The following is a 24634-nucleotide window of genomic DNA, read 5'->3' as shown; positions in this document are numbered from 1 at the left end:
TTTATATGGAAAAAATTAGATGTGATGAATCCCTCAGTGTAAACACAGATCTTATACTGAAGCCAAGGAAAGCTATGCAGAATTCAGGTTTAAGTAATGTTTCTGAGGGAAGTGTCAGCAGAAAGTTTGGGAAAATACCTGCACAAAGAGACACTGGTAGAAAGACTGCTAAGACAAGTAAGATCTGCAATATCACAGTGATGAGAAAAATGAGGTGCTTTTGTCATACTAGACACTTTGGCCTAGAAGTTCATCTCCATACACGGGCAGTAGCATACGCTCATTGAGGACCAGTTCAGAGAGAGTCCCGTTGCTTCTTTACAAGAGCAACAGCAAACAGAAGGAGAGCTGGTGTACAAACTCTCCCTTAGCACAGCTAAAGTCCCTCTTGAAAGCAGAGTTTCTTTTGAGTACTGGCTACTGGTCTTTGAACCATAATTCCTGGAAGAGTTCTTATTCTGCATGCTGTGGGAAGGCCTCAGCCCCGCAGGGCAAACCAAACAGTGCTAGGCATATCTTACATTCTATAGGACTGCCTTCTCCTCCACAGTCCTGAAACATGCCGCTATTCGGCAGAGATAGCGTATTTCATTATGCTGTGGATAAGTATACCACCCTAAAATTAGTAGACAAAGTGAAAGCAAAACATAGTATTTACAGACATCTGAAATGCATTTTGAGAAACAGGTAACAGATCAAGGCAACAATTATACATATTTGATAATGATCACAATTGGTGTATCCAGCAAAGACTAAGTTTAGGATGCAATTAACTCTATTAATTTTCTAGCCTAGGTGAATATGTATATTTTTACCAAATATGTATTCACTTTACTATGAATTAAGCCACCTGTCTCTAGAGGGGTAACTTAAACCTCAGGAATGAAAGGCAATGTTTCCCAGTCCAGCTGCAGCTTTCCCCCTGATGCCTGGAGCAGCAGTGCACGGGGAAGCCAGCCCCAGCACAGCCAGGCCCCCAGCAGCCACGCGGTGCGGCCACCAGGCCATGGCACGGCTGTGACCGGCTGTCTGGATCCAGGCAGCACTGCATCACATCCTTGCGTAGCCAAGCACAGGGTTAATGCGTGACATTTGGGCAGGAGGTGAGGCACCTTCATCCTTTTTTGAAGGAATTTTCACACAGCACCGCTCTGGCTGTGAAGATGCTCCTCCTGCTTTCTTCCCATTGAATTTACACCTCCCTCACTTTGGCTCAGCATGGCCCAGGAGCTTTCCCTGGATATTTTCCCTGATCTTGGCTCTCTGCACTTGCAAGCAAGCCCCTTCCTCTGCACAGCAGCACCTCCCAGCCCCCATGCTGTTCGTGGAGAGTACAAACCCTGCTCTGGACCCCTCACGCCCTCCCCACCGGACCCAGGGCTGCCATGCTCACTCCCCAAAAGCACGGCCACTGGCTCCTGCTTCTCCCACGCCTTCTTGGCCACCCTCAGCCTTCACCACTGCTTCTTCCTCCAAGCACATCTGGAGGCAGCTGCAGAGACAGGTTGGCAAGCGTGTTAGACTGCCAGACTGTTGAGGAGAGCAGTTGTTACGTGGTCACAGGCTTGTCTAAAGGGCTGATGCCTGTGCACACTGCTCTGCAGGCTTTTCCCCTGCATCATCCCTCCTGTGGCCAATGCTAGGTGCCTGTTTACAATCTAGGGGGTATTCCTACTCATTACTTCCAGATCAAAACAAATTTTCAGAACTGCAACCACAAGGTCTCCAGACAATACGCTTTCTGGTTTCCTTGCCTTGATGAGAAGCATTTCCCATGGGGACCAAGATTACCACTCATTCCTGTGATATCAAACTGAAGTTCTGTGTCACTGTATTCCCAGCCTGCTTCTGCTGAAATACTGTAGTTTGTCATTTAAAGGTGTTCTTCAATATAAAAAGTCAAAGACAATTTGGCTAAACCTGAATCAGAATAAAGGATTAGGAAGGCAGAGGAATAATAATACATCAATTTAACAAAGTTCTTGCTGTGAATGTAAAAAAAGCACGTCAGTAATCTGCATTGATTGCATGGAAAAAATTCAGAGTGCATGAGCACTCTGTTATCTTTGCACTGCACCTTTTTTTGTTGTGCTTGTACCGATGCATATTTTACAAAGATTAATATGCTCCCACCCAGTCCATACAGTCTTATGAAATCCATGAGGACATGTGGCAAGAACCTATCAGATCTTTTTTACTGCATCTTCCTTGCAAACAGATCAGTAACCAGTGAGGTATTCTTAAGTGAGAGAGTAAAATGAAATGGATTTTTTTATCGATGCAGAGAGATCAGTGGGAATTCAAAATATGAAGTTGCAATATAACATCAGGTTGAGTGAAAGACCTTTTCCCCTGAATTTGAAACAGCAAGTAGCTACCAAAAGAGTGCCTAAAGTAGAAAGGAATCACTAAAAAATGGGAAGGGAACTATCGTTAGCAGATTCTATCAAACTCAATCATTTATCCCCTGTTTACATCTCCTCTTTGCTTGAAGAAACCCCTTTATAACCAACTGAATGCAGTAGCCATATTGGGCCATACGTCATCTCATACCATCCCGCTGTCCTATTAGAAAGTCAGCTTAACACAGCATTAAAAATAGATATTGTAGAGCCTGGCGCATAAAAGTTTCTATTGACACCAGTTGTACTTGAGTCAGATGCTGAACCCTGTGACTGACTTTTGTTATTAGACTCAACATTGATAAAGTAAATAAGGTTTAGACATGAAAATTATAAAGATACTTGAAGAAAAGCAGCCAACAAGTTCACAATATTCATTCTAAAAAAGATCTGCTAAATCCCGAGGGGCTGGGGTAGTAGCCTACTTTCATGGAAAAAATAGTTTTGGAATGAGCAAAGTCTGCACCACAGACTTTAATACACACCACAAAAACTACCAGCAGAGTAACACATTTGGGAGGTTTGCTTGGGAGTGAGGGTGAAGTACAGTGGCAGGCAATGAAAAGCACCTGACAGCACTCATGAGGACAGTTCATATAATATCCATGTCCTTTACCCCTAGTCTAGAAGAACCGTACAGCTTTATGTTGACAAGCATTACAATGAGCTATCTATTTTCAAAACTATCACACTAAAAAGATTTACAGCACATTTACAAGATCTAGCACTAATTTTTTGCAAGAACACACAATGGATCACTATTAAAACACAGACTTAGATCAGTCATTTGCCCTGCTAGAAGGCAGGGGCTGTCACCTTCTTTGTCATCAAGACATGTAGGTGAATGAAAGACAGACATAACAATGGATTTATGAGGTGCAATGTAATCTTGCTTTGCTTAAACCAAACTTCTGTATAGCCTAACAAATATCATGCCTTCCTGAATCCTACTTTAAAATCCAAAAGCATATCCATCAAGGCAATTACCCGCATCAAACCCAGCTGTAAATTGAATGCCAGAGATCAGAAAACACAGCAAGATGGTTTCACAACAGCCTTGAACCTCTGATCAGTTCTTCTGGGCATCACAGCCTGTAAGCACAGATTTCAGGAAAACTGCAAAAAATCCACAACTGTCTTCAGCCAAGACTCCTGACTACGACTGCTCCTCTGCTGTGTAATCAGGAGAGCCATGAACAAGCTCTGGCCTCAGCCGGAGCACATTCACTCTGACATCTCAGCCAGCCAAGACCCAGGTCAGCACAGTGTGGGGCCTGAGCTGGGGGAAGCCAAAATGCCTTGTGCTTCAGCTCCATTTTTGCTCCCATTTTGCAGTCAGATTATGAGGATGAAGAAAGTTATGTGCCCAAGCAGCAACTATCATGCTAGCAGCACCTTGTTGTCAAGGCAATGAGTAGATCTGTGGAAAAGCAGTAAGGAACGAGAAGAGAAGAATAAAGAAACAAATGCACTAAAAAGGGTGCAATGAAGTACCATTAAAAGAAAACAACCTATCTAGTACTTATCACAACTACTGCTACTCTAAATGTAGGTTAAAAATCGAGAAAGTACGGCCAAGTTGCTCACTTCTAATGGACAGGCATAAACAATAATTGTATAGCTAAAAAAGTACCATTTGCTTCACTTGGGTTCTGAAAGCTGCTGTCTTCCATTCTGCAGGATCCAGGCATTCAAATTCCTAAAGAGTTAATCAACCAGCAGTACAAGAAATGAAAGGAAAACAGTAGACCCTGCTGGGAAATGGCAAGGGCTGATGCACATCTCGGATCCATCCCGTGGTTTGCTCATGGGGGGAAGTTGGCCGGCAGGTAAAGGTCTGGAGGCTGGCCAAGCTGCACACTGCACATACTCCAGAGCAGCACTACACCAAGACCCCAGTCTTCAAATATCTTCAAAAGGACAGCAAGGTAATTCCTGTGAGTAGTCACAACTGGACAACTCACATCCCTCCCTGTATGTCTGGGGCCCCAAATCAGTAATTTCTAAGTGTTTGTCTTTAAGCAGGCTGTGCCAGTGTGCACATTAATTTAAGTCTCAGTTATGAAGAGGAGATAAGTTCGTATACAGAATAGTCATCGCCAGAAAAATATATTGGCCAGTTTCCAAAAAAGGGGTGAGGGGAAGACCTATATGCTGCAGAAGTTCTTGGTTCATACTTTTCCCCTAATCACCAACTCAATGAGTGCCCCTTTGTTTTTCAGGTCACTCCCCAATTATATATTACATGTTTCCTTCGTTCCACAACCTTTAATTCTTTTCCAGTGTTGCAGAATTAACTGGACAGGGCTCTTAATCTTGTCTCTACAAAGAACTTGTTGTAATTGCAATGAATGCTTCCATTTTGCTGGTGTCTGAAATACGATTTGCAGGGGAAGGGGGAGTGCAGGTTGATGCTAGTCCCATCATTAATAACATTCTTGCGGGGATTGTAGTGGTGGGAGTAAAAATCCCAAAGCTTTTATATAATAATGAGCATGTGTCTGCACGTGAGCTGCTCCTTTAAGAAGCCTTGGGCTAGTGGAAGAAGGGATATCCAGAGAAAAGGCAGCCCTACAGATATAACAGAGGGCAGAGGTTAAATCTGTTGGCATTTTATCGCAGGTATGGTCACCGCATACCCTGTCCCTGAAGGCTTCACTGAATTAGAGGTGTTTGCCATCGGCACTGCCCTGCTGGTCGAAGGTAAGCTCGGCATGGGACCGCAGCAGCGATAAGATTTTTGTTCCTATTATTCCTGGTGGGAGGGGGAAGGAAAACTGAAGCAAAGAGCAGCACTTGTGGTATGCTGCCCCAGACCTATGGCGGTCATTGTGGCTACATCACCAGTACTTGTGAGTAAATCAGGGTGAGCTGCCAGCTGTTTGCCAGTGAAGGTCTGCTCTGTATGCATAGCCGCCCTCTGGCAGGCAAGTACCTGCTACTCAGCTTTCCTATCAAGAATTTGTGATGTAAGGTTTTGTGGTTGACTTTTAAAGGCAATTTTATCTTCTTCTGGGGAACATGTTGAAATGGCTGATCATCCCTCAATGAAACAAGGCTTCGAAGGCTGTCATAAAGATAACAGGTCCACAACAGCCTGTTAACTCTTTGCATACATTCAGATTGCATCGGTAGTGCTGCAGTTAATGGCTCCTGAGTAGAAGTGACAAACAGAAAGATACTTGTATGAGATTCAAAAGCTCTCAAACTGTTAAGAAGCAAAACTCCAGGAAGAAGTCCATTTTCATTCAATTTAGCCAATGTAGGCTTTTCTTAAGGCATGTGCCACGTTGAGAAACTGCAACAAAACTACGAATGTATACCTACCTGGCAGCTAGCAAAGGGCAGGCTTGTAGCCAGGATTATTTCAGCCGCTGGTGTGTCTTCTGAGCTACTTCCCAGTCAGGGCCTGGGACCCCATCCCTGCATAGTGCTGCTCACCTGGGGATGCGGGGATCGTGGGGCCCAACAGTAGAGGAGGAGAAGCTGTAAGCACCAACAGAATGGGATATATGCTCATTAGCTCACCCCACAAACACGGAGCATGGGAGAAAGGAGGATGCTTGCCTTCTCCTTGCAGGTGAGCTCAGCTGGAAGGCAGCATCGTATCTGCCTGAAAAGGAAAGCTGGAAGAGCACGGCCAGAAATTCTCCCCTGGAGGAAAGAGAGAAGAAAAAGCTTCTACTCCTGGCCCAGGGGCAAGCTGCTGCCTAAAGAGGGTTCAGGGCTAAACCTGCCTAAGAGCCACTAAGGCATCTGCAGGGCCTGGCAGGTCCTGGCATGACTTTGCACTTTGTCACTGAGGGGTGAGAAGCAGCAGGAGGGACAGGGACACCGTTGGGTGCTGGCAGAGCCCCACAGCCAGGGTCCTGCTGGGGACCAGCTGGTTGTGGTACCAGCACCCTGACAGCTCACCCACCTGTGCCCAGGGGCTGCAGCCTGCCAGGGGGCTTGCAGCTGTTGAAGTCCAAGCAAAGTACCTGCCTGTAACCTGCATTTAAAACTAGATGTGATCTAACACATGTATGTTTTACTAAACACAAGTATTTTCTATAGGGTTTTAGGCAGAACATGACCAGCAGATTGGCAATAAAATTTTATCTCTGTTGTCTGACTTAGAAGATCAAACTAAATAATTTCTAAAAGACTCTGAGAGAAAGGCAGTGAAGACCTCCTTTTTTGGTGCTGCTTCTAAGTGCAAACATTCTGGGGAAGAGGAAAACCTTGCATTCACTTTATTAACTGGACACGTCTGCTGCTCCAAAAATGAAAATGTGTAGCTATTTTAGTTTTTTTAATTTAGTAAGTTCTCTATTTGTACACTCACGCTGGCCTTCAAAAAAGCAGAATGGGCTGAAGCGTGGAGCTTCCAAAAACAGGGGAAAGACAGAAAAAAAGTTGATACAGTAATAACTCTTCAGCTCTACTTCAAACACGGTCACAACATGCCTCTCCTAAAGGCTTCACTGCATTTGGGAGAACAGGCAGCAGTTTTCACCTTGTGGGTGGGAGGTAAGCTGGCAGGGAGGGAATAAGAACGGCAATCTCAAATGGTTCCAAATATTTCTCCTGCAAATATTTTGTTACATGTTGTGTAATGAAAGACTCCCATCATCTGTTACTGTGGTTATGCCATCAGCCATTAATGCAATTAAGGCAGGAGCAGGATTTCTGACTAGACAAAATCATCCATCTTATGTAAGTGCAGAATTAAGACAATAAGCGTAAGTAACTACACTACTTTACAGATTTAGGGGATATGGACATTTTCGTGCTACATCATTTCTCTTTCCAAGAAGAACACGAAGCAAAAGACATACTGCATCTCATCTAACCAAGACTTAGAGGTGGGATGTTGAGTCAGAGCCTCATGAGAGCTAAAATAATTCAGGTTGCCTTGAAAAGGGCATTAAAGGACAAAGCTTGAGTTTAAACCAGTGAAGAATGGGTTTCAGGATGGCACAGCTTTGCCCTGGGTGAATAGCTGGGGTTGCTTGGATGCTCCTCTCTGAGGACCAACGTTAACTTATTTTTTTTAAAAATCTATCAGTGACTGTTTTTTATAATTAGATTATTCCTTTCCATGTATAGTCTATTGACTAAGGGCAGTAATAAGATTGAGCTGGTGTGATTCAAGCACTGTCTACGCTAACCTTAAACAGAAGCCCAAAGGGAGGCAGGCTGACAAACACAGCTGAGGGATTTCTATGCTTAAACACAAAAGAATGTTACTATTGATATTAAACACAACCCATTCTCTACCAAAGACAGGCTGGGAGATGTGTGCACCAGCAGCAAGTGCTGGCTGTGAGCCCCTCTGAAAGTGCCTCCCCTGCATCTCCCTCGCTCTGACCCACGTGTCCCTGTACGGAGCCTGGCAATCAGGTTTCTCTATTAAAACAAACGACAGAATTACAAATAAGATTAAAACATTTCTGCTCCACATGACTGGCCATATCCCTGCGTCCTGGTTCCAGCTGGGATACAATTAATTTTCTTCTTAGTAGCTGGCGCAGTGCTGTGTTTTGGATTTAGTATTTAGTAGAATCATGTTGATAACACACTGATGTTTCAGTTGTTGCTAAGCAGTGCTTGCTCTAAGTCCAGGACTTTTCAGTTTCCCATGCTCTGCCGGTGAGGAGGGGCACAAGAAGCCAGGAGGGAGCAGAGCCAGCACAGCTGACCCAAACTAGCCGAAGGGACATTCCATACCACAGAACATCATGCTCGGCATATAAACTGGGGGAGCTGGCCAGGGGGCCCTCATCACTGCCTGACGACTGGCTGGGCACCGGTCAGAGGGTGGTCAGCAACTGTATTGTGCGTCACTTGGGGTTTTCCCCTTGGGTTTTATTCCTCACTCCCTCTCATCTTCATTAAATTATTATTGGGTTTATTATTACTATTATATTTTACTTCATTTCAATTATTAAACTGCTCTTATCTCAACCCATGGATTTTACCTTATTCTTCTCCCCATCCCACTGGGGGTGGGGGGAGGAGAGATCGAGAGGCTTCGTGGTACTTAGTTGCTGGCCGAGGTTAAACCACGACACCCTAATGCAGTTTGAAGCGTTGGCTTCAGCTGTCACCTCTGACTTCTCTCCTGAAAGTCTTTAGCTTGCATGCAGGCTGTAACCACTACAGATACATAACCTGTGCATAAGTTCCCATAGTAATTATTGCTCTCTCATTAAAGAATACAGCAATATAATTGTAGATATTTCCCATTTCTAGTGGAATCAAACCAAACAATTCTATATTTCAGCCCTGCTTGGCTTCTGTCTGAATGGCTTGACAATTATTTCTTTCCGAAAAATCAAAGAACTCCGAACACCCAGCAATCTGCTGGTTCTCAGCATTGCACTGGCTGACTGCGGGATCTGCGTCAATGCATTCATCGCTGCCTTCTCCAGCTTCCTAAGGTATATCTTATTTTTCCTAAAGGAGGATCAGAAGAACCACATTAAAACTTACAGCTTAAGTCCTAAGAGGTCAAATTAATTAAATCACTCTTTTTCTACATACCATCTAACCAACCTTCTCATTCTCTCAATCTGAAACAGCAAAATGAAATTCTATATAGTTCCACCAGGCAAGTAAGAAAGCAGACTACACCGAATATAATCGTCAACAGATTATAGGACTGATTATAGAAGACATTTAACCGCACAGTGGTTATAGTAGAAGCTACTTGAATATCAACACAGTTGTACATTTCATTTACCTAAACCTCTAGACTGACCCCAAATTCATCTGCAAGCCTTTCTAGTTTTTTATGAACTTTTCCATTAAAGCACTTATTTGAGAATTTTGTGGAAAATAAAAATGCAGATCTGTTAGCAGGGAGCTCCCATCAGTTATGACACATTTGATTTCCCACATTTTCCCACATGCAATCATTTAATCAGAGGACAGAAACAATATCAAGCATTTCAGTGAACAATAACAATAAACAAATCACAAGTAAACCATAATCAAAAAAACTACCACCACCCTATAAAAAAGCTGATGAATAATTCCACTTAAGTAGCATATTTTTAAACCCTGAAAATACCTTTAATAGAGACTAGAAATATATTTCAAACCAATATACGGTTCTTTTAAATGGGAGCAGAAGTTTCCCAGCCTCCCAAGCAGACGTGTTTCAAAGGGACTTCCAGGGGTAGTCTCCTAATGAGTTATACTGGTGTTCTGTAAATGCCGGGGAAAGGAGATTGAAGATTTCCACCTCACAGCCAGCTTTATGAGCATAAGAGTCAGGTTAGATGAACACGGGAAGCAAAACAGCCATGGCTCCTTACCATGGGTGACCAGGTAATTGAAGGGTCATGTCAGCAGATGTCAGCTACATGAGACTATCCCATAGCTCTTTTCAATCTATGTCTGCAAAGACATTTGGATGCCTCAGTCTTGCTATCAGGAGTATTTTTATTTGTTGTGAAATGGTGAACCTTGACTTTCCAAAAGTTTATAACTCATTTGCTACTTTCACATGTTGACAAATTGGCTGACAAATTTGAAGATACGGATAATTGGATGAAATGTAGATTTCAAATTTAAAAAAAAACAAACAACAACTTTCCAATACATAAATGCAGGGTTATCTTTTCTTCTCCATATTAAGAGTAAAAATAGCTGTTGTGCTGTATCAGACATTACAGCAAGATAAATGCTGGCAAATACCTAAAGGCACCCACAGTAACATCTTTCACAATGTTTCTCAGACTCAGAAAGCAAGGTCACAGGCTATCATTTCACCCTCTCCATTAATGCAATTTCCAAACATGTCTTCACCTTTTTCTATCGTTTTCTTAACATATTCTTTTTTATTGGCAGATACTGGCCCTACGGCTCTGATGGCTGTCAAATTCACGGATTCCAGGGCTTCCTCACAGCACTAGCCAGCATTGGCTCCAGCGCTGCGGTCGCCTGGGACCGGTACCATCACTACTGTACAAGTAAGGGCTACAATTTACCTAGCAGCCTTACCCAGATCCTGCTATAAAGCAGCTTGCTTAGATTTCAGAGAATCAAAGCAAGCACACATTTATTATCTGCATATCTTATATGTAAGTTTATTTGCCTTACTATCTAAGTTAAGACTTACTAAGTCTCTATTTGCTAGAGAGAGAACAAATATAAACAATCTCTCCAAAGGACCTCTTCCATATGGGGGGCACTAACCAGCCACCATCAGGAGATATTTCCTCTTCCAGATCACATCCACGTTGTGACCTGCCTGCCATGTTTTCATTTTCTCCATAAGTAATCTTCAGTGTCCCAAACAAAATTCAACTCCCCATATTGAAGAATAATCTATGCCCCTTGGGCTTCTACCCAACACCTTGCTGTGTACCAAACAGATCTTTGTGCCTATGCAGAGTTTACTAATTACAGGTAAATTATGTGTAGCCAGAGAGATGCCCCTGCAGAGAGAGCAGCTGGAGCAGAGCCCATGGCAAAGCACTAGCCCAGAGGTATGATCATGCAGACAGAGCTCAGCAGTCCCATTGTGTGACACGACGCAGGGGTGCTTTGGGGTGCCAGAACCATTTGTGGGGTTTATGCTACTTTCCAAGCCCCCTTATGAAGACTGGAACTCAGTACATTTGTTCCCAAGAAAAGAACAAATTATCTGCTAGTTTCAATAAGAGCAGCAGAGCCATTTTTAAGTACTGATAAGAGGAGGAATATGTTGGTTTTCTTCTTTTAGTGAAGGTCATTTTTTGTTTTTTCTTGCAATTTAGTTTTTAAGTAGCTCTGACACCTCAGCTGGATTTAATGGAAATCTAATATTAGACAGGGAGATCAATGCAGGAAAGTAAATTTGCCTTTTCTGTGGACTCATGAAAGCATATTTTTGATTTCGGTGAGAAATAGGGATTGACAGGATGTCAAACATATGGATTTATACAGATAGATATGCTCTGTCTTCTGTCACAGAACTTCCTCCCAAACTTCAGCAGTACTGCATTTCTGCACTCATTCATGTAACGTGAGTGGAAATTTCTGCTGAATGAGGGTGCTGGGTTGAATTTAGCATCTGTGGAGACTGCTAGGATTTACGCTGGGACTCCAACTGCACTCCAGCCACCACTATGGATGGGGAGAGCAGAGGAATAACCATATTCTCTTAGCACAGAGGTCAGGGAGCACAACCAAGGGCATTATTACCTGCTGTAAAACAAACTAGCAGCCTTGTTAGCACTGGAACTGCCAAACCCCACTTCCCTGTGAATACAGGGCAAGGGATGATGTTGCTTTTGTCTGATAAGATAGACTTGTGCTGACAGCTGTATGGGGTGCTCACCTCTCCCCAGACACCAACTTTCACTGTAAACGCAGCAACGTGGTACCTGCCAGTTCCCTCTTCCCTCACCAGTGTACTTCTAAGTAGCCAGTGTTTTCAAAAGTTATTAGAAAACAACCGAGTGGCAAACACAATCTCATGGCTGTCATTATGAAAAGGGAAAGAGACACAATATGAAATGCAAATTTATCCTGAAAGGGCAACCTAGCACTCCGTAATACCAGGAATGCCCTGATCCACACTGTTTGGCCATTTCAGCAGTCTCCCAGCTCTGCCCCCAGAGAGAAATGGATGAGGTCCTCCTACTCAGACCTGCAGCTTTCCTGGTTCCCACTACAGCCAGGCTCTTCCCAGAGGAGCGAGCAGTGCAGAGCACTTCACATAACCACACCATTCCCAAAAAAACTGCGTCCCTTCAACAATGCTGATAGGCAAACAGAGCCCTCCTTTTCTTGTGCTAAAGTGCAGGTTGCTCAGACCACAAAATATTTCCTAAATGGAAGTGTAAAAACGGGCTGGGGAAGAAGCGGCTGAGCTGCAACGCCTCAACTGCCTCTGCCATTAGCGTCCACGCTGCATTTCAGGCATGGCCTCTGTAGGAATAAAGCAGCAAGTGCTAAAACACACCCAGAGCACGCAGCAAACAAGTTCAATCTGATGATCCCATTGAGGGTGGAAAGGTTGCCAACTTTTTGTGCTGCAACTTTTGTCAAGAATTCAGCTCAGGCAAGGAAATGTTCTTTTTCGTGTCCAGACAAAGGCCCCAAATAATGCAGGCTGTAGGCTAAATCCATACTAACACCCTTTAGATACTAAAATGTGCTTGGAGCTAAAGAGTAGCATCTGTATTTTTACAAGAGAGATAGCCTGAAAATAAACATGTCTTTGGAAAGACATTTTACTCTCCACAACGTTGACTTTAATGCTTTTGTGTCACGCACTCCTCCAGTCAAGAGCATACTACATTAAGAGCACAGACAGAGAGACCCTCAGGGCACAAGCTTCTTTACTTTGCTCAAATTGTTACTTACCGATGCCCAAGCATTGCGGCTGTTCCTGAACGTTTTGAACAACAAAACCAAACCAAAACCAAAATCCCAGAAGGCCTTAAAAGCTGGAGTGCAGTTGGAGTCCCAGCACAAATCTCCAGCCCTGCTCTGTGGCTATTCCAGTAACACCAGCCACTTCTAGTTTCATCCTGCACAAGCTGATTGCGAGGAAGATTAAGTCATATCTCATAGATCTGATACATCAAGCCTGCTGGCGATACCACGTTCTCAATTCATACATTAAACTCCTGTTGACACTGGCGTGTGCTGTGTGCCTATACAGGAGGTACAAAATACCTTTGCCTAAAAAAAACAAAGTTATCAATGTTTTATCTTTTCCCCCAGAACTGGCACTCCTTCCAGGTTCAATTACATCACCTCCAATGTTTTTGTTATGTCCTAACAGTTTCCTGAGAAACATTTGTTGAGGCATTCCTCAGCCTGATGCTCGGTTATCCACTATCTGTACTTCTGAGGAAGAGCGAGCCGAGTAGAATGTGAGAGATTGCTACTATGATGAGGGAAAATGTGATTTTTCAGCCATTCTGGATGCTAATGACACAAATGTGTTCACCAACATCCTGAAAATTAAGCAGGTTTTTAAGTTTGGAAGTCGATGTAACCCTCAAGTGACAAAGATCTAGCCTTTAAAGCATATTGATAACTGGATATGTCACTCACCAGAAAACAGGTTGGTATTGATTGGCATATGGAAGAAAATAGTATGACCACCACACATGACAGGGAAGCTGTAGTTTCAAGGCATTTTACTCTTCCCCTCACTTGATTTCTTCATCCCAGGCAACTCTCTTTTTATCCCCTAAATGTGGCCTTGGTGCCCTTGAGATGCTGCTTTCCCAGCAAGGAGAGGATGACAGAAATCTATAGACTAAAGGTATGCCGTGAGAGGAGAAAAGGCAGAGGAGTCCAAAGGGTTTCAATATCAAATGCGTACAGGATGGGAAAACATATACTATTGTATTTCAAAATTTGATCGTTAAGGGAGGAAAGGAGAAAACAGAAGCGGTTTTATGTTAGTGCCCAACAGGGAAGGAGGAAAGGGCAAACTCAGAGAAAGCTGCCTGTCAACAGCCAAGCATTCAGGACAGAAGATGACGTTTCATAGCAAGGTTAGCTCTCCCTCCCCGGCCATTCGAATGAGGACGACGTCCCAAATTATGTTCTTAACATAGCGAGGGAGGAAGGAAGCAGCAGCCCTGGAGGTCCCGCTGGAGCTGGGCGCAGGCAGGCAGGGGGCAGCTGGTGGACAGCCTGGGGGGCAGCCACCCACCACGGAGACATCTTTGCAGAAGGTGTTTAGATCTAACGCGCGGCTCATACTTGCGAGAGGGTAGCACGCTGCCATCAGCGGTTTGTGAAGAGGGGAAAGATCCTGGTCAGGTTTTTTCCTTTCATAACACAGCATAGAGCTACAGCTTTAAAAGGAAAGAAAAAAAGATCTTGAAGATTTTACACTCGCATTTAAGAATTAGAGGGAAATGGAAAATCTGAGGTGATTTATGTCAGTACTTTTCTAAACATTACAAAAGAAAAGATGAACAAAATCAGCAGGGATTTCACAGCAGCATTCAATTTCAAGAAGAAGAATTGCAGGGAGTTTTATCTAATCCTTAATTCCTTGAATAAGTAAACCTAGGTTGTTGTATCAGTATTCAAAGATTAGCAAACTACTGTTTGCTCCAAGTTGCAGCTGTCAGCTCTGTCAAACTAGGAGCAAGCCCTTACCTGCTGCCACACTGACTGCAGCCACCCTGCCACACTTCCTTCATCTAGTTTTGCACCTTCATCAGTTTTCCCTGACAAAACGCCAATGTTTATACAGATCTTGCATTTTCACTGAAGCAGAAGGTAATCACAAAGACAGCTTTGTGACCATGGAGAACCACAGAAAAAAAAAGAAAAATATCATTGGAGTAAAAAAATTCCCTTTATTTAGGGTATTTTAAAGAGCTTTTTCTAATGATAAGCACAAAAGAAGCTATTATGCAGTAAACCTTTCTTATTCCTACAAAAGATGAATACTTGTGAACACCAGTGACTAGTGTTTTTTGCACTGCAGTTGAAGAAGGTACCAACACCTATTTTACTCATGACCGATACATATTTTCAGACATTTTTGGGTTTGACAAACTTTGCCAATTTTAAGTGATGCATGCCATGAAGTCTAGCACAAGGCATATTGTTCTGGAATATATCAGCTATAACAACCATTTGCAAGAGCAAGGAGAAGGTATTATTTTTTTTTCCTCCATCCTAGAAAATCCTGTTGACCTTTTCGTTGAGAAATACCTTTTGAATTTCAGTCTGAAATCTAGCTGAAATGGAGCCGCTCAGAGATGTATTTTTTTTGCTTTTTCTGTGAAAATCAGCTAAATGTTTGACCAACTTACAAATCTTAAAAAAAAAAAAATAATCTAAATTCCTAAGTGTTCCCACAGACTAAAGACTGAGAAATAGTTTATGATTAGGTCACTAAGAACTGGCCAGTGCAGTCAAAAGGATTAAAGTTCCATGCTCTATCTACCACTACCTAAAATTTAAGCTTTTGGCATCACAATTTTAGTGATCTTTAAATAATGGGGTGGGGTGGGGTGCAGTGTGTGTGTTTATAAGTATGACCTCTTTCTCTTCCAAAGCAATCACAGAAGCCATTTCAAATCCCCTGCATTAATATTTCACTGTATGGAAAAGAGAAGCTTCCTCCTCAGTTTTCAAGGAGAGAAAGCCAGAGTACAAGAGTGATTAGACTTAATAGGACCAAATTGCCAGCGCTGGCCCCTAATTAGGAATTATATCCTTAAGCGTATGCTGGACTTTATACATACACACTTAACTGAATTAGGATCTACATGACTATTACATTAAATTTTATCAGGCAAAAAATAAAAGGCATTTAAGGTATAGCAATGGCCTGCTCTGCACAAAACCAACTGAACTGCTCTTAACTTGCTCTCTTGGCATCAGCCCCCCCAGAAGAGGCCATTTTTGCCATGTGAACAGAGCACAATTCTTTCACTGTTCTTGTAAGGCAAGTATTTTTTCTGGGTAAAATTAAAATAATATCAAATGTGTTTAATTTTTCATTCATACATTTTTAGCTACTTCTGATGTGTCATTAAATCTTTTCTGGAGGGTCAACAGGCAGCTGATTTCACCAAGGCTATTTCACCATTAGTCTCATTTTGCAAAAGGCCAAATCCAGAACGAAAAAAAATCTGATTTTCTTAGGTTTTATTCTCTCTTTTTCTAGTGTCCAAAATAGATTCCTTATGTGTGAGGAGACAGAAGGAGCAGTGGGAAGAGTCACCATGCTCCTTGCTGGCGCAGCTGGCGTCATGGGCTCTTCAGCACGGGCATGATTAGAGACATTAGCCTCCATAACAAAATTATCCAGGGGTTGTTTTGTTTGGTTTGGTTTTTTACACGCAAGCAGTTAGGCTAAACCACAACGTACTACAGTTGCGGGAAAGCCTGCCTGCCTCCTCCATGAAGAAATATGCCCCGTGTCTTCTCAAGCTTCCAGTCTTTCATTCCATTCATTGACCTATTCCTATGGTATTTTACATAATTGGATGAGATAGGCACAAGTAGTATTTTTTTTCCTAATTTTATAATAAAAATGATCAATGCTGAGCTTTGCATTTCCTGTTCCAGGCTAAGCAATCATCTTGAGGGCAAAATAATTTGATCTGCAGTATTTTTAGAACAAGGTGCGTTGTCAGGTTGTATATAGATATTGACATACATATTGATGAGCAGTGATTTTAGAACAGGGTATATTTAATATCCATGCATGCCCTGCACTCTCAGCAGGGCAGGTGGGAAGCAGGCAAGGGCTGGGGAGGCTGTGCGGAGTCGCATCTCTGATCTGACCCACAGCCTGCAGCAGGGCTCGAGTTCTTCCAACACTATTTGTTGCACTGCTCTGTTCATTCAGCTGCTCTCTGCCTCATCTGAGTCTTCAAACACATTCCCAAAGCACAAGAATCTAATATTTGTAAGAGCAGCTGTAACTCCAGCATGGTACAAAGCTAAACAGCAATACAGCACTTGTCTAAGTAAAGCACCCAAAAGGGAATAAGAATTTGCTCTTTCCTAAAGTTTAAAAGCTTCCTTCCTATTTTATGCAAGGTTGATTGCTCCAGGCTCAGGTCGCCTTCAGGCTAGAAAACACCGACAGCTGCTTGTTTCTGCCCAAGGCCCCTGGGCTGGGGTGCTTGGCACTGGCCCCACCGAGCCAGGCAGCTTTCCACGGTGGTTTCATTCCAGGTATGCGTACCCCCTTTTCCTTTCTTGCAGGGAGCAAGCTGCAGTGGAGCACGGCCATCTCCATGATGCTGTTTGCATGGCTCTTTGCTGCCTTTTGGGCTGTGATGCCCTTGCTGGGATGGGGGGAATATGATTACGAACCCCTCCGAACCTGCTGCACCCTGGACTACAGCAAAGGGGACAGGTGAGTGCAGGGGCCAGCTCCCGGGGGGGGGGGGGAGCTGCCATCCCCTGGGGTGGTCTCAACAGCACACTGAAGCCCCCAGCCATCCTCCGTCGTTGGTGCTGGGGCAGATCTCCCTCCCCAGTGGCTGGGACAAGGCAGGCATGACCCAAGGCTGCCCTGACTCACGTGGCACCATGTGGGAACGGCTGAAGTCAGCTTCCTCCATGGGAGAGGCTAGTGCTCAGGTTTCTGCTGCTCCCTTGCTCATCTATAAACTGCATCTTTTCTGGGTTTAGGACTTGAAACTCTTTTAGAATGAGGGTTTTTTTTTAATGCATTCCAGTACAGATGTCCGAGTAGGGATGCTTGGGTTTAGAAATCAAACACCTGTTGTGATTTTCTATGACACTATCCATCCCATACACAACAGCATGGCACAACTTAACCAGCCTTCAGCAAATGCTGCATGTAAAGCATGTTGACAAAACTGGTTTTTCCCCTTTTAAAAATACAAGTTAATGAATATTTACAGCAAGTTTACAGAGATGCCTTAGAGAGGAATTAACAACCTCTTTCTTTTTTGCTCCTCCTTACCCTTTCCAGAAACTATATCACATTCCTTTTTGGTCTATCCATTTTCAATTTCATGATCCCGGGCTTCATCATGCTGACGGCCTATCAGTCCATACACCAGAAGTTCAAGAAAAGTGGGAACTATAAGGTAAGAAAGCTTCCCCCACTCCTGCAACCACCTTGCCAAAATAGGGCTGCATCCAACAGAGACAAAGTCCTCAAAAAGCCAATTTCTTTCACAGAGGCTTTGGCTCAGCTCCTTCTGCGCTAGCTCCCCAGTGTTACTGGAGCAGGAGGGTAGCAGAACGCAGGATGGAGCTACCCAGAAAGCTTGTGGAAACCCCATCCTTAGATATTTCAAGATTTGACCAGCCAGCCACATCTGCTCCAACCCAGCGCATTACAAACCACTCCCTGTCAAAGCAGAGGTTGGACTAATGACCCTGAGGATTCCCCTCCACCTACACTGGTCCAATTCTAGCTACAAAACAAGCACACAGCATGCAGTATATTTGGTAATAGCATATCAGTATTTATCCAGAGAAACATTGCTCAGGAAGGATCATTATTTCCTGCAGGCTCTAAGCTTATCACCGAGGCAGCCAGCCAGAACTGCAGCACTACAGGGAAACACACAGGCACCCCGTGGGGGCAAAGGGCCTTCCTATGCACATCGTGTTTACACTTGGTTGAGGAAATTCAGAAACCTTTATGAGCTGGAAACAAAGGAATTGCTCTGGCGTGGCAGGTTTATGGGAATGTAATGTGGTGATTATATGAGTTCTTAGGTGCAGGTTGTACAGTCTGGGGCACTATCCATGGCTGGCAGGCACAGCCCGACCCCTGCACTTGGTAAAGGCAGCCAGTGCTCAAGGGGGATGTTATACTGGCAAAGAGACAGTCAGGCAGACTTGTTTGTGGCTGTCTGGAATAAACATGTGTACCCTCTGCACAGTTCTTAAATAAATCTCAACGTTCATTATTATAAGTATCACCTTTTTTTTTTTTTCAGTGAGTTTATGCAATAGAGTGCAATTTCTTTCTTAGAATATTCTGTAGACTAGTTACGATGCAGAAAATTTAAGGATTAAGTTTATCTTCCCTATGCATTAATATTTATATGACACTTGGGAACAGCTATCCATGAACAGCATGGATAAGGCCCTAGCAAGAAGGACAGAGGAGTCCTACTACCACAACACAGCTGCTGCTGCTGCATCCATCTGTTGTGCTGCCCTAGTAGTGGCTCCACAGAGGTTTTTTTTGTCTGCAAGACCCTCTGAGAAGTCAGAAAAATGTTGTTCTGTATTTAAATGTCTATGTTGCCCCCCCAGCAGCAATTACTGGCTATGGCTTCTCCATCTAGCACACAGACTGATTTAACTGATCTGCCATAAGGTGCTTTGGCACCTCTACCCAGGAGAACTGCCACTCACCACCCCATCCCCATGGTCAGGGGACTTGCTGCACAGGCAGCCCTCGATGCAGAGGGAGCTATGCTCACACACGTCCAACATGCACGGCAAAGCAGCAGCAATACTGCACATCCTGCTGGCTGATCCCCTCCTGCTACAGAACACAAACCATGGTCTCACAGGATCTGTCCCATCTGCCCGTGGCAGTGTGCTGCTGGGAAGCACAAAAGAATGTATTGTTCTTGTTTTTCAGTTTAATACTGGTTTACCATTGAAGACGCTGGTCATCTGCTGGGGTCCCTATTGCCTTTTATGCTTCTACGCAGCAGTTGAAAACGTGATGTTCATTTCACCAAAATACCGCATGGTACGTCTATGCCACCTGAGGGAATTCAAACACTGACAGTCTCCTTACTCCCCTGTCTCCGTTCCTATGGAACGAGGCCAATTTACTCACAATTGGGTTTACTTGTTATAACATATATATAACAAGCAGATCATTTCCTCAAAGCATTCTCTTCATCTACCACTTAAGGCAAAACCTCTAAGCACAGTGATGTAATGGGCATTATATTACTGCTTTGATCAAGCTACTGTTTAGGAAGTTGGGGGCTTTTTTCTTCAGCAGACAGTTAGGGGTCCATAGCCTGCACTGCCCCATGGTTTGAGGGAGCTTTTGTGTCCTTCCCAGAGTCAAGGACCTGCCCAGAATTTTCAATTTTGAAGAGACTGTTTGTCTCGTTCATTTTTTAACATTTCTCTCTCCTCGGGAAGACTGCAATTGATCACTCTTAAGGTTATGCTGCCTCCTTTTTTCCCTTTTTTCTATGAGTCTTAACTCCAAGGCTACCTCTGGGCCTCAATAATATCACATTAAACCTTTCAACTTTCACTCAGTCCCCAAAAATTAGCCCAGTTTCAAGTCACCAAATGCATTACTGTACTTAGGTATTCAGCTTCCCACATAAAATGTGTTAGCAATATCAGCCCACCTATCCATCAGAAGGTGTCCGTGGCACACCCTTCACTCCTCCAGAGTGTTTGTATTCACTCTTAAATGAAATATCCCAGTTTCAGGCAATGCTGATCAAAATTATTTCTCCTGGAGACTATAATTTCCTGAGCAATGGACTCCAACTGACCAAGTTGCTTTTACCTCTCATCTCTCTGGGGGCAGCAAGCTGCTCATGTTGGAGACTGGCATTTGTTTGGTAAAGGGAAACTGAGCCCAGGCTGAAATTGGCCAACCAGCCTCTCAGTGCATCATCCTATTAATAAATACTGTGTCTCATGACAGATTCCTGCTGTTATTGCCAAGACTGCACCAATGGTGAATGCCTTCGTATATGCCTTGGGGAATGAGAACTACAGAGGAGGAATATGGCAGTTCCTCACAGGACAGAAGATTGAGAAAGAAGTTGATAACAAAGCTAAATAACCCATTACGGCATCAAGCAAAATTAATGCAGGTACACCACTGGAAGCAAAACGCTAGAGAAAACTACGTGTGTTCTCTGATATGTACATGCAAAGGTGGTTGGTTCCACATTGGAAAGGCCGTGCATTGGCTACAAGCAATGAAGCACTGAAAGAAAGCCCTCCAGATAACTGTCCAAACCATCACGAGCTGCTTGTCAAACAAGCTGCCTTAAACCTGTGTTGATTGTCATCACTCTCATTTTATATGTCACTGCGAATAAACTATGTGCTGGAAAGCATTATTTTTTTCCCTGATACTCTAATTTGCTGAGCTTTTATGTTAAACAAAGTAGGGTATTCATTTATCCAGCGAGGCCTCCTCAAATCAATCTGTGCAGTTTGTCCATATGGTAATGTCTGGATTACGAAAAGATTAAAGGAGTATCCAGTATTACACCACATGTCTGTATAAGTAGCTTGTTCATCTGAATAACATATCTTCCCCACAATGGGAGTTCCCAAATTTCCATGATGAGTCTGCCCTCCTAATTCCATAAAAACATTTCAGTAGGCATTTTACCCCAATAAGGAATATTAGCTTGGCTCTGGTTCAAATGTGTGTGACATTCAGCTTTGCACATGCTAAACTGCATCAGATTTTGTAGCTGCTGCTTACCAGGACAATCAACAAACTCACAGTCCATCAGAAAAACATCCAGCTTTTTATCAGACACTGAGAAAAAACTCAGGGGAGGTATGGGTCATATTATGTTCTATAAACGTCATAAAAATAAAAATTAACTTCACATCTGCCATTAACTTCCCGTATGCTCTACAAGAGTGAGAACGATGACTGTATCAGTTGTGACTGAAGAGTCTGAGCAATTAAAAAGCCACTTATTTTATAATTATCGGAATTTGTATATGTTTTAAACTATTAGAAATGTCCATTTTAAATATTTGTATTTGCTCGTGTTGCTCACATTGCCTACAGGATCAAAAACTGTCAGTTGATGTCACCTGTCATTACAAGATGTGCCTCAATGACCCATTTACAAAAATATATTTGTGTGACACACAAAATAGAAGAGATTGTGCATACAAAAAATCCAAACCTAACTGACTTTTATCAGGATCGTATAGTTCATTTCCAAGCATTGACAGTGAAAGAGCTTTTGAAGCTAACCAAAGCAATTTGATCTGTCCCTGTGATGCTTTCGAACATACTAGAAGGGAAAACACTTGCATGTGGGTTACAAAAGGGTAAGGAAAAATAGTTACGTATGAGTTACAAAAGGGTAGATGGTGCAATCCCGGAAGCTAAACAATCAGTGGGTAGAACAGACATTCCCACCATGGCTAGAGACAGGAGATAAATGTCATTTGTCACAAGTAAGCAGCAGGATCCCATTCGGAGATGTGCTTTGGGACTTGTGAGGCTCAGTCTAGTCACAAACCACCTGACAGAGCAGTGAATTACACCATGACAAAATTATTCAGAGTAATCACATCTAAAGCTGACAGCTAAGACTTACATCTTAGGTACCCATAATATTAAGTGAGCAGATGACAAAATGTTTGCACCAATAAGCACAAAATAATGTGTATGGGCAGAAAATTACCTTTAAGTATGTATCTACAGTGACAGGCTCTGAATCTGTAATTACCTCTTTCTCGGGAAAGAGACCTGGCCAGGCCTTGAAATCATCAGTTCACTTGTCAGCAGGGTCATACTGACAAGTCACAGCAGAATGCTAAAAAACTCTAAAAAAAAGGAATAGGAAACAAAAGCGGACACATGGTCACACCACTTGAAAGCCACAGTGCTCAGGCGTTGAATAAGACTCATAGTTTGGGGCATTCCAACCCACAGAGGGCATAGACAGCCTAGAAAAGGGCTGCAGGGACGATCAAACATGAAGGAGAAGCTTGAACACAGCAGGGATGAAACTAAGGAGAGTGCTGACTCAGGAGAGGTAGCTGCCGAGGAGACTGACAGCGCCTGATTGAACCAGGGGTTCGGGGATGTGTAGAGGGAATGATTGTTTGCTGCTTCCAACAGCACAGGAACGACAGGACACGCAGTAAAATTAAATTGAGCAGTGTATTTTCTGAACTTTGCAGTCTGAGGAGTGGTCTTCATGTTTGCTTACTGAAACACATTATGGCTTACCTAAACGATACTGTAATAGTGTAATAAACAACAGCTTAAGACATTTGGTTACGGTCTGAGTCCCCTTTGCCTTAAAGGGAACATACCTCAGTTAGGAACTTCTCACAGGCTTTGGCTCTTAGTCTATTTTCAGATTGATTTTTTTACTTCCTTTTATGCAAACCTTTTATCATGGGAGCAGAAAGTAGCAGAGCTGTTTCTCCATTCTACTGGACAGCTACAGCAGCTACAGATTTTCACGTGCCTCTGTTGAGGCACACTTTTTCATGTTTGATTACTGAAAGCTACGGATGGGTAAAGCTGAGTATTGCTACTTAGTGAGCACAAAGTTGCTTAGTAATATTCAAGCCTAAAGAGAAATAGGGCCTTTGGCCAGAGCAGCAACCAAATCAGTCCTCTATGGCCACATTGAAGGAATGCAAAGTAACAGTCATCAAAATCTTTCAGACCTAGGGATGGTGCAAAACTTACATGCTTTGTAGAACATGGGACATGTTCATACAGCCCAGCGTAGTGCAACAAATTGAAAGCACAGCAGAGGCGGTACAGTGCATGACTGACAAGAGAAGAGGCTGTCCCACTCCTCCAGAGGGTGTCCCACAGCTTCCCAGGGTGAGACTTCACTTGAGATGGTTCCCTGTGCGCTGCGTTGCGCCAAGTGCCCTTAAGCTCCAGTTAATCCCACCTGCTCAAAAATCCCACCTGGATTCAGCCTGCACCTCCAAACCTAAGGATGTACATAAAACCTGAATCATTTCTCCCGTCATCCATCTCCACCCTAAATAACTTAAACAAATGCTTCTCAGCCAGTCAGGCCCATAATTGTCCCAGTCTAGGGCCTCATTCTTTGAATTAAAAAGGCTCTTGACTGAGTGAAGAGAGGTAAACTAAGCATTTGAACAAACTGGGTGGATTTAACCACCTCCTCAGTTCTGGTTCATAATGCCTCAGCTGCTGACTTCCGCGAAAGAATAGGGGAAACGAGGTTGCTCATGGCTCATTTATTGGATCATGGATAATATCACTCTCTCCAGAAAAAAAGATAAACGAAACAAACAAGAGATGGAAGTACACATAAGAATTTCCAGGAACTGGTCAGCAAAGCGAAGATCCTCTTCTAGCTACAACTAGCTCTCACCATTAATTTATTGGCATTAAGAAGAACTGGCTGATGACCACGAGCAAGTGCACCAGTAAGCATGTTGTGTTTCTTTCAGAAAAATGTCTGAAAGCAAGCTGCAGTGCATCAAGAAGCCCAGCACACACTTCCAGTTAATTACAGAGTTTATCCTTAGCACAGTCAGCCCTCACCCCAACAGTGCTGGCCCAATGCCCCCTGGCACTGCTGGCTGCCCAGATCCTGCCAATGAGTTTCTGCTGCCATCCCGATAAAGCCTGTCACAACAAGGTCCCACATCTCAAGCAGGTTATGCTGAAGCATGCAAAGTCCCACCATGTTTTCAACATTAGAGAATCCCAGAGGGCAAGAAACAGAATTTATATCACCCTAACCAAAGTACAGCCCAGGGGGTTATTCAGGGACTGCAAGACACTCCCACGCAGATAGCATCCCACCTACTGTTCAGAAAAAACCTCCACCCATAAGGACAAAAAAAAAAAAAAAAGGGAGAAAAGTGTAACCCTTGGATGCATTCAGCAACTCAACTTAAGCCAGAACAGCCAATCTGAACATCAGTGACTAATACCTGTCCTGTCACTAAAGATGACAGTGACTACAACCTACCCACTTCTAAAAATAATTAGATGGTACTTCAGGGTACTCCATGTTAACTATTGCAGCCCTTTGTTGGGGAGGCTTTGGACAATTGTCCAC

The 24634-nt window shown here is 43.4% G+C and overlaps 2 protein-coding genes across 3 annotated transcripts in view; one reads left to right on the top strand and one right to left on the bottom strand.

The window, feature by feature from the left end:
- Positions 1–24634, bottom strand: part of LRIT1 (leucine rich repeat, Ig-like and transmembrane domains 1) — a 55666-nt gene that overhangs the window by 21673 nt on the left and 9359 nt on the right. The window lies entirely within an intron of this gene.
- On the top strand, positions 4869–20942 carry RGR (retinal G protein coupled receptor). Its single transcript, XM_005433485.3, has 7 exons — positions 4869–5105; positions 8671–8827; positions 10242–10363; positions 17085–17238; positions 17824–17941; positions 19462–19575; positions 20506–20942. The coding sequence occupies exons 1-7, from the start codon at positions 5027–5029 to the stop codon at positions 20644–20646; spliced, it is 885 nt and encodes a 294-aa protein (XP_005433542.2). The 5' UTR covers positions 4869–5026; the 3' UTR covers positions 20647–20942.

The sequence above is a fragment of the Falco cherrug genome, chromosome 9 (genome assembly GCF_023634085.1).
Source record: "Falco cherrug isolate bFalChe1 chromosome 9, bFalChe1.pri, whole genome shotgun sequence".
In the NCBI taxonomy this organism is placed as follows: Eukaryota; Metazoa; Chordata; class Aves; order Falconiformes; family Falconidae; genus Falco; species Falco cherrug.
This window is presented reverse-complemented; position numbering and strand designations above follow the sequence as displayed.

Excerpts from the sequence above, each read along its gene's own strand:
- RGR (XM_005433485.3), top strand. The coding sequence starts at position 5,027 with ATGGTCACCGCATACCCTGTCCCTGAAGGCTTCACTGAATTAGAGGTG. Across the intron at positions 8,828-10,241 it reads GCCTTCTCCAGCTTCCTAAG|ATACTGGCCCTACGGCTCTG; the intron begins GTATATCTTATT and ends TTTTATTGGCAG. Across the intron at positions 10,364-17,084 it reads GTACCATCACTACTGTACAA|GGAGCAAGCTGCAGTGGAGC; the intron begins GTAAGGGCTACA and ends CCTTTCTTGCAG.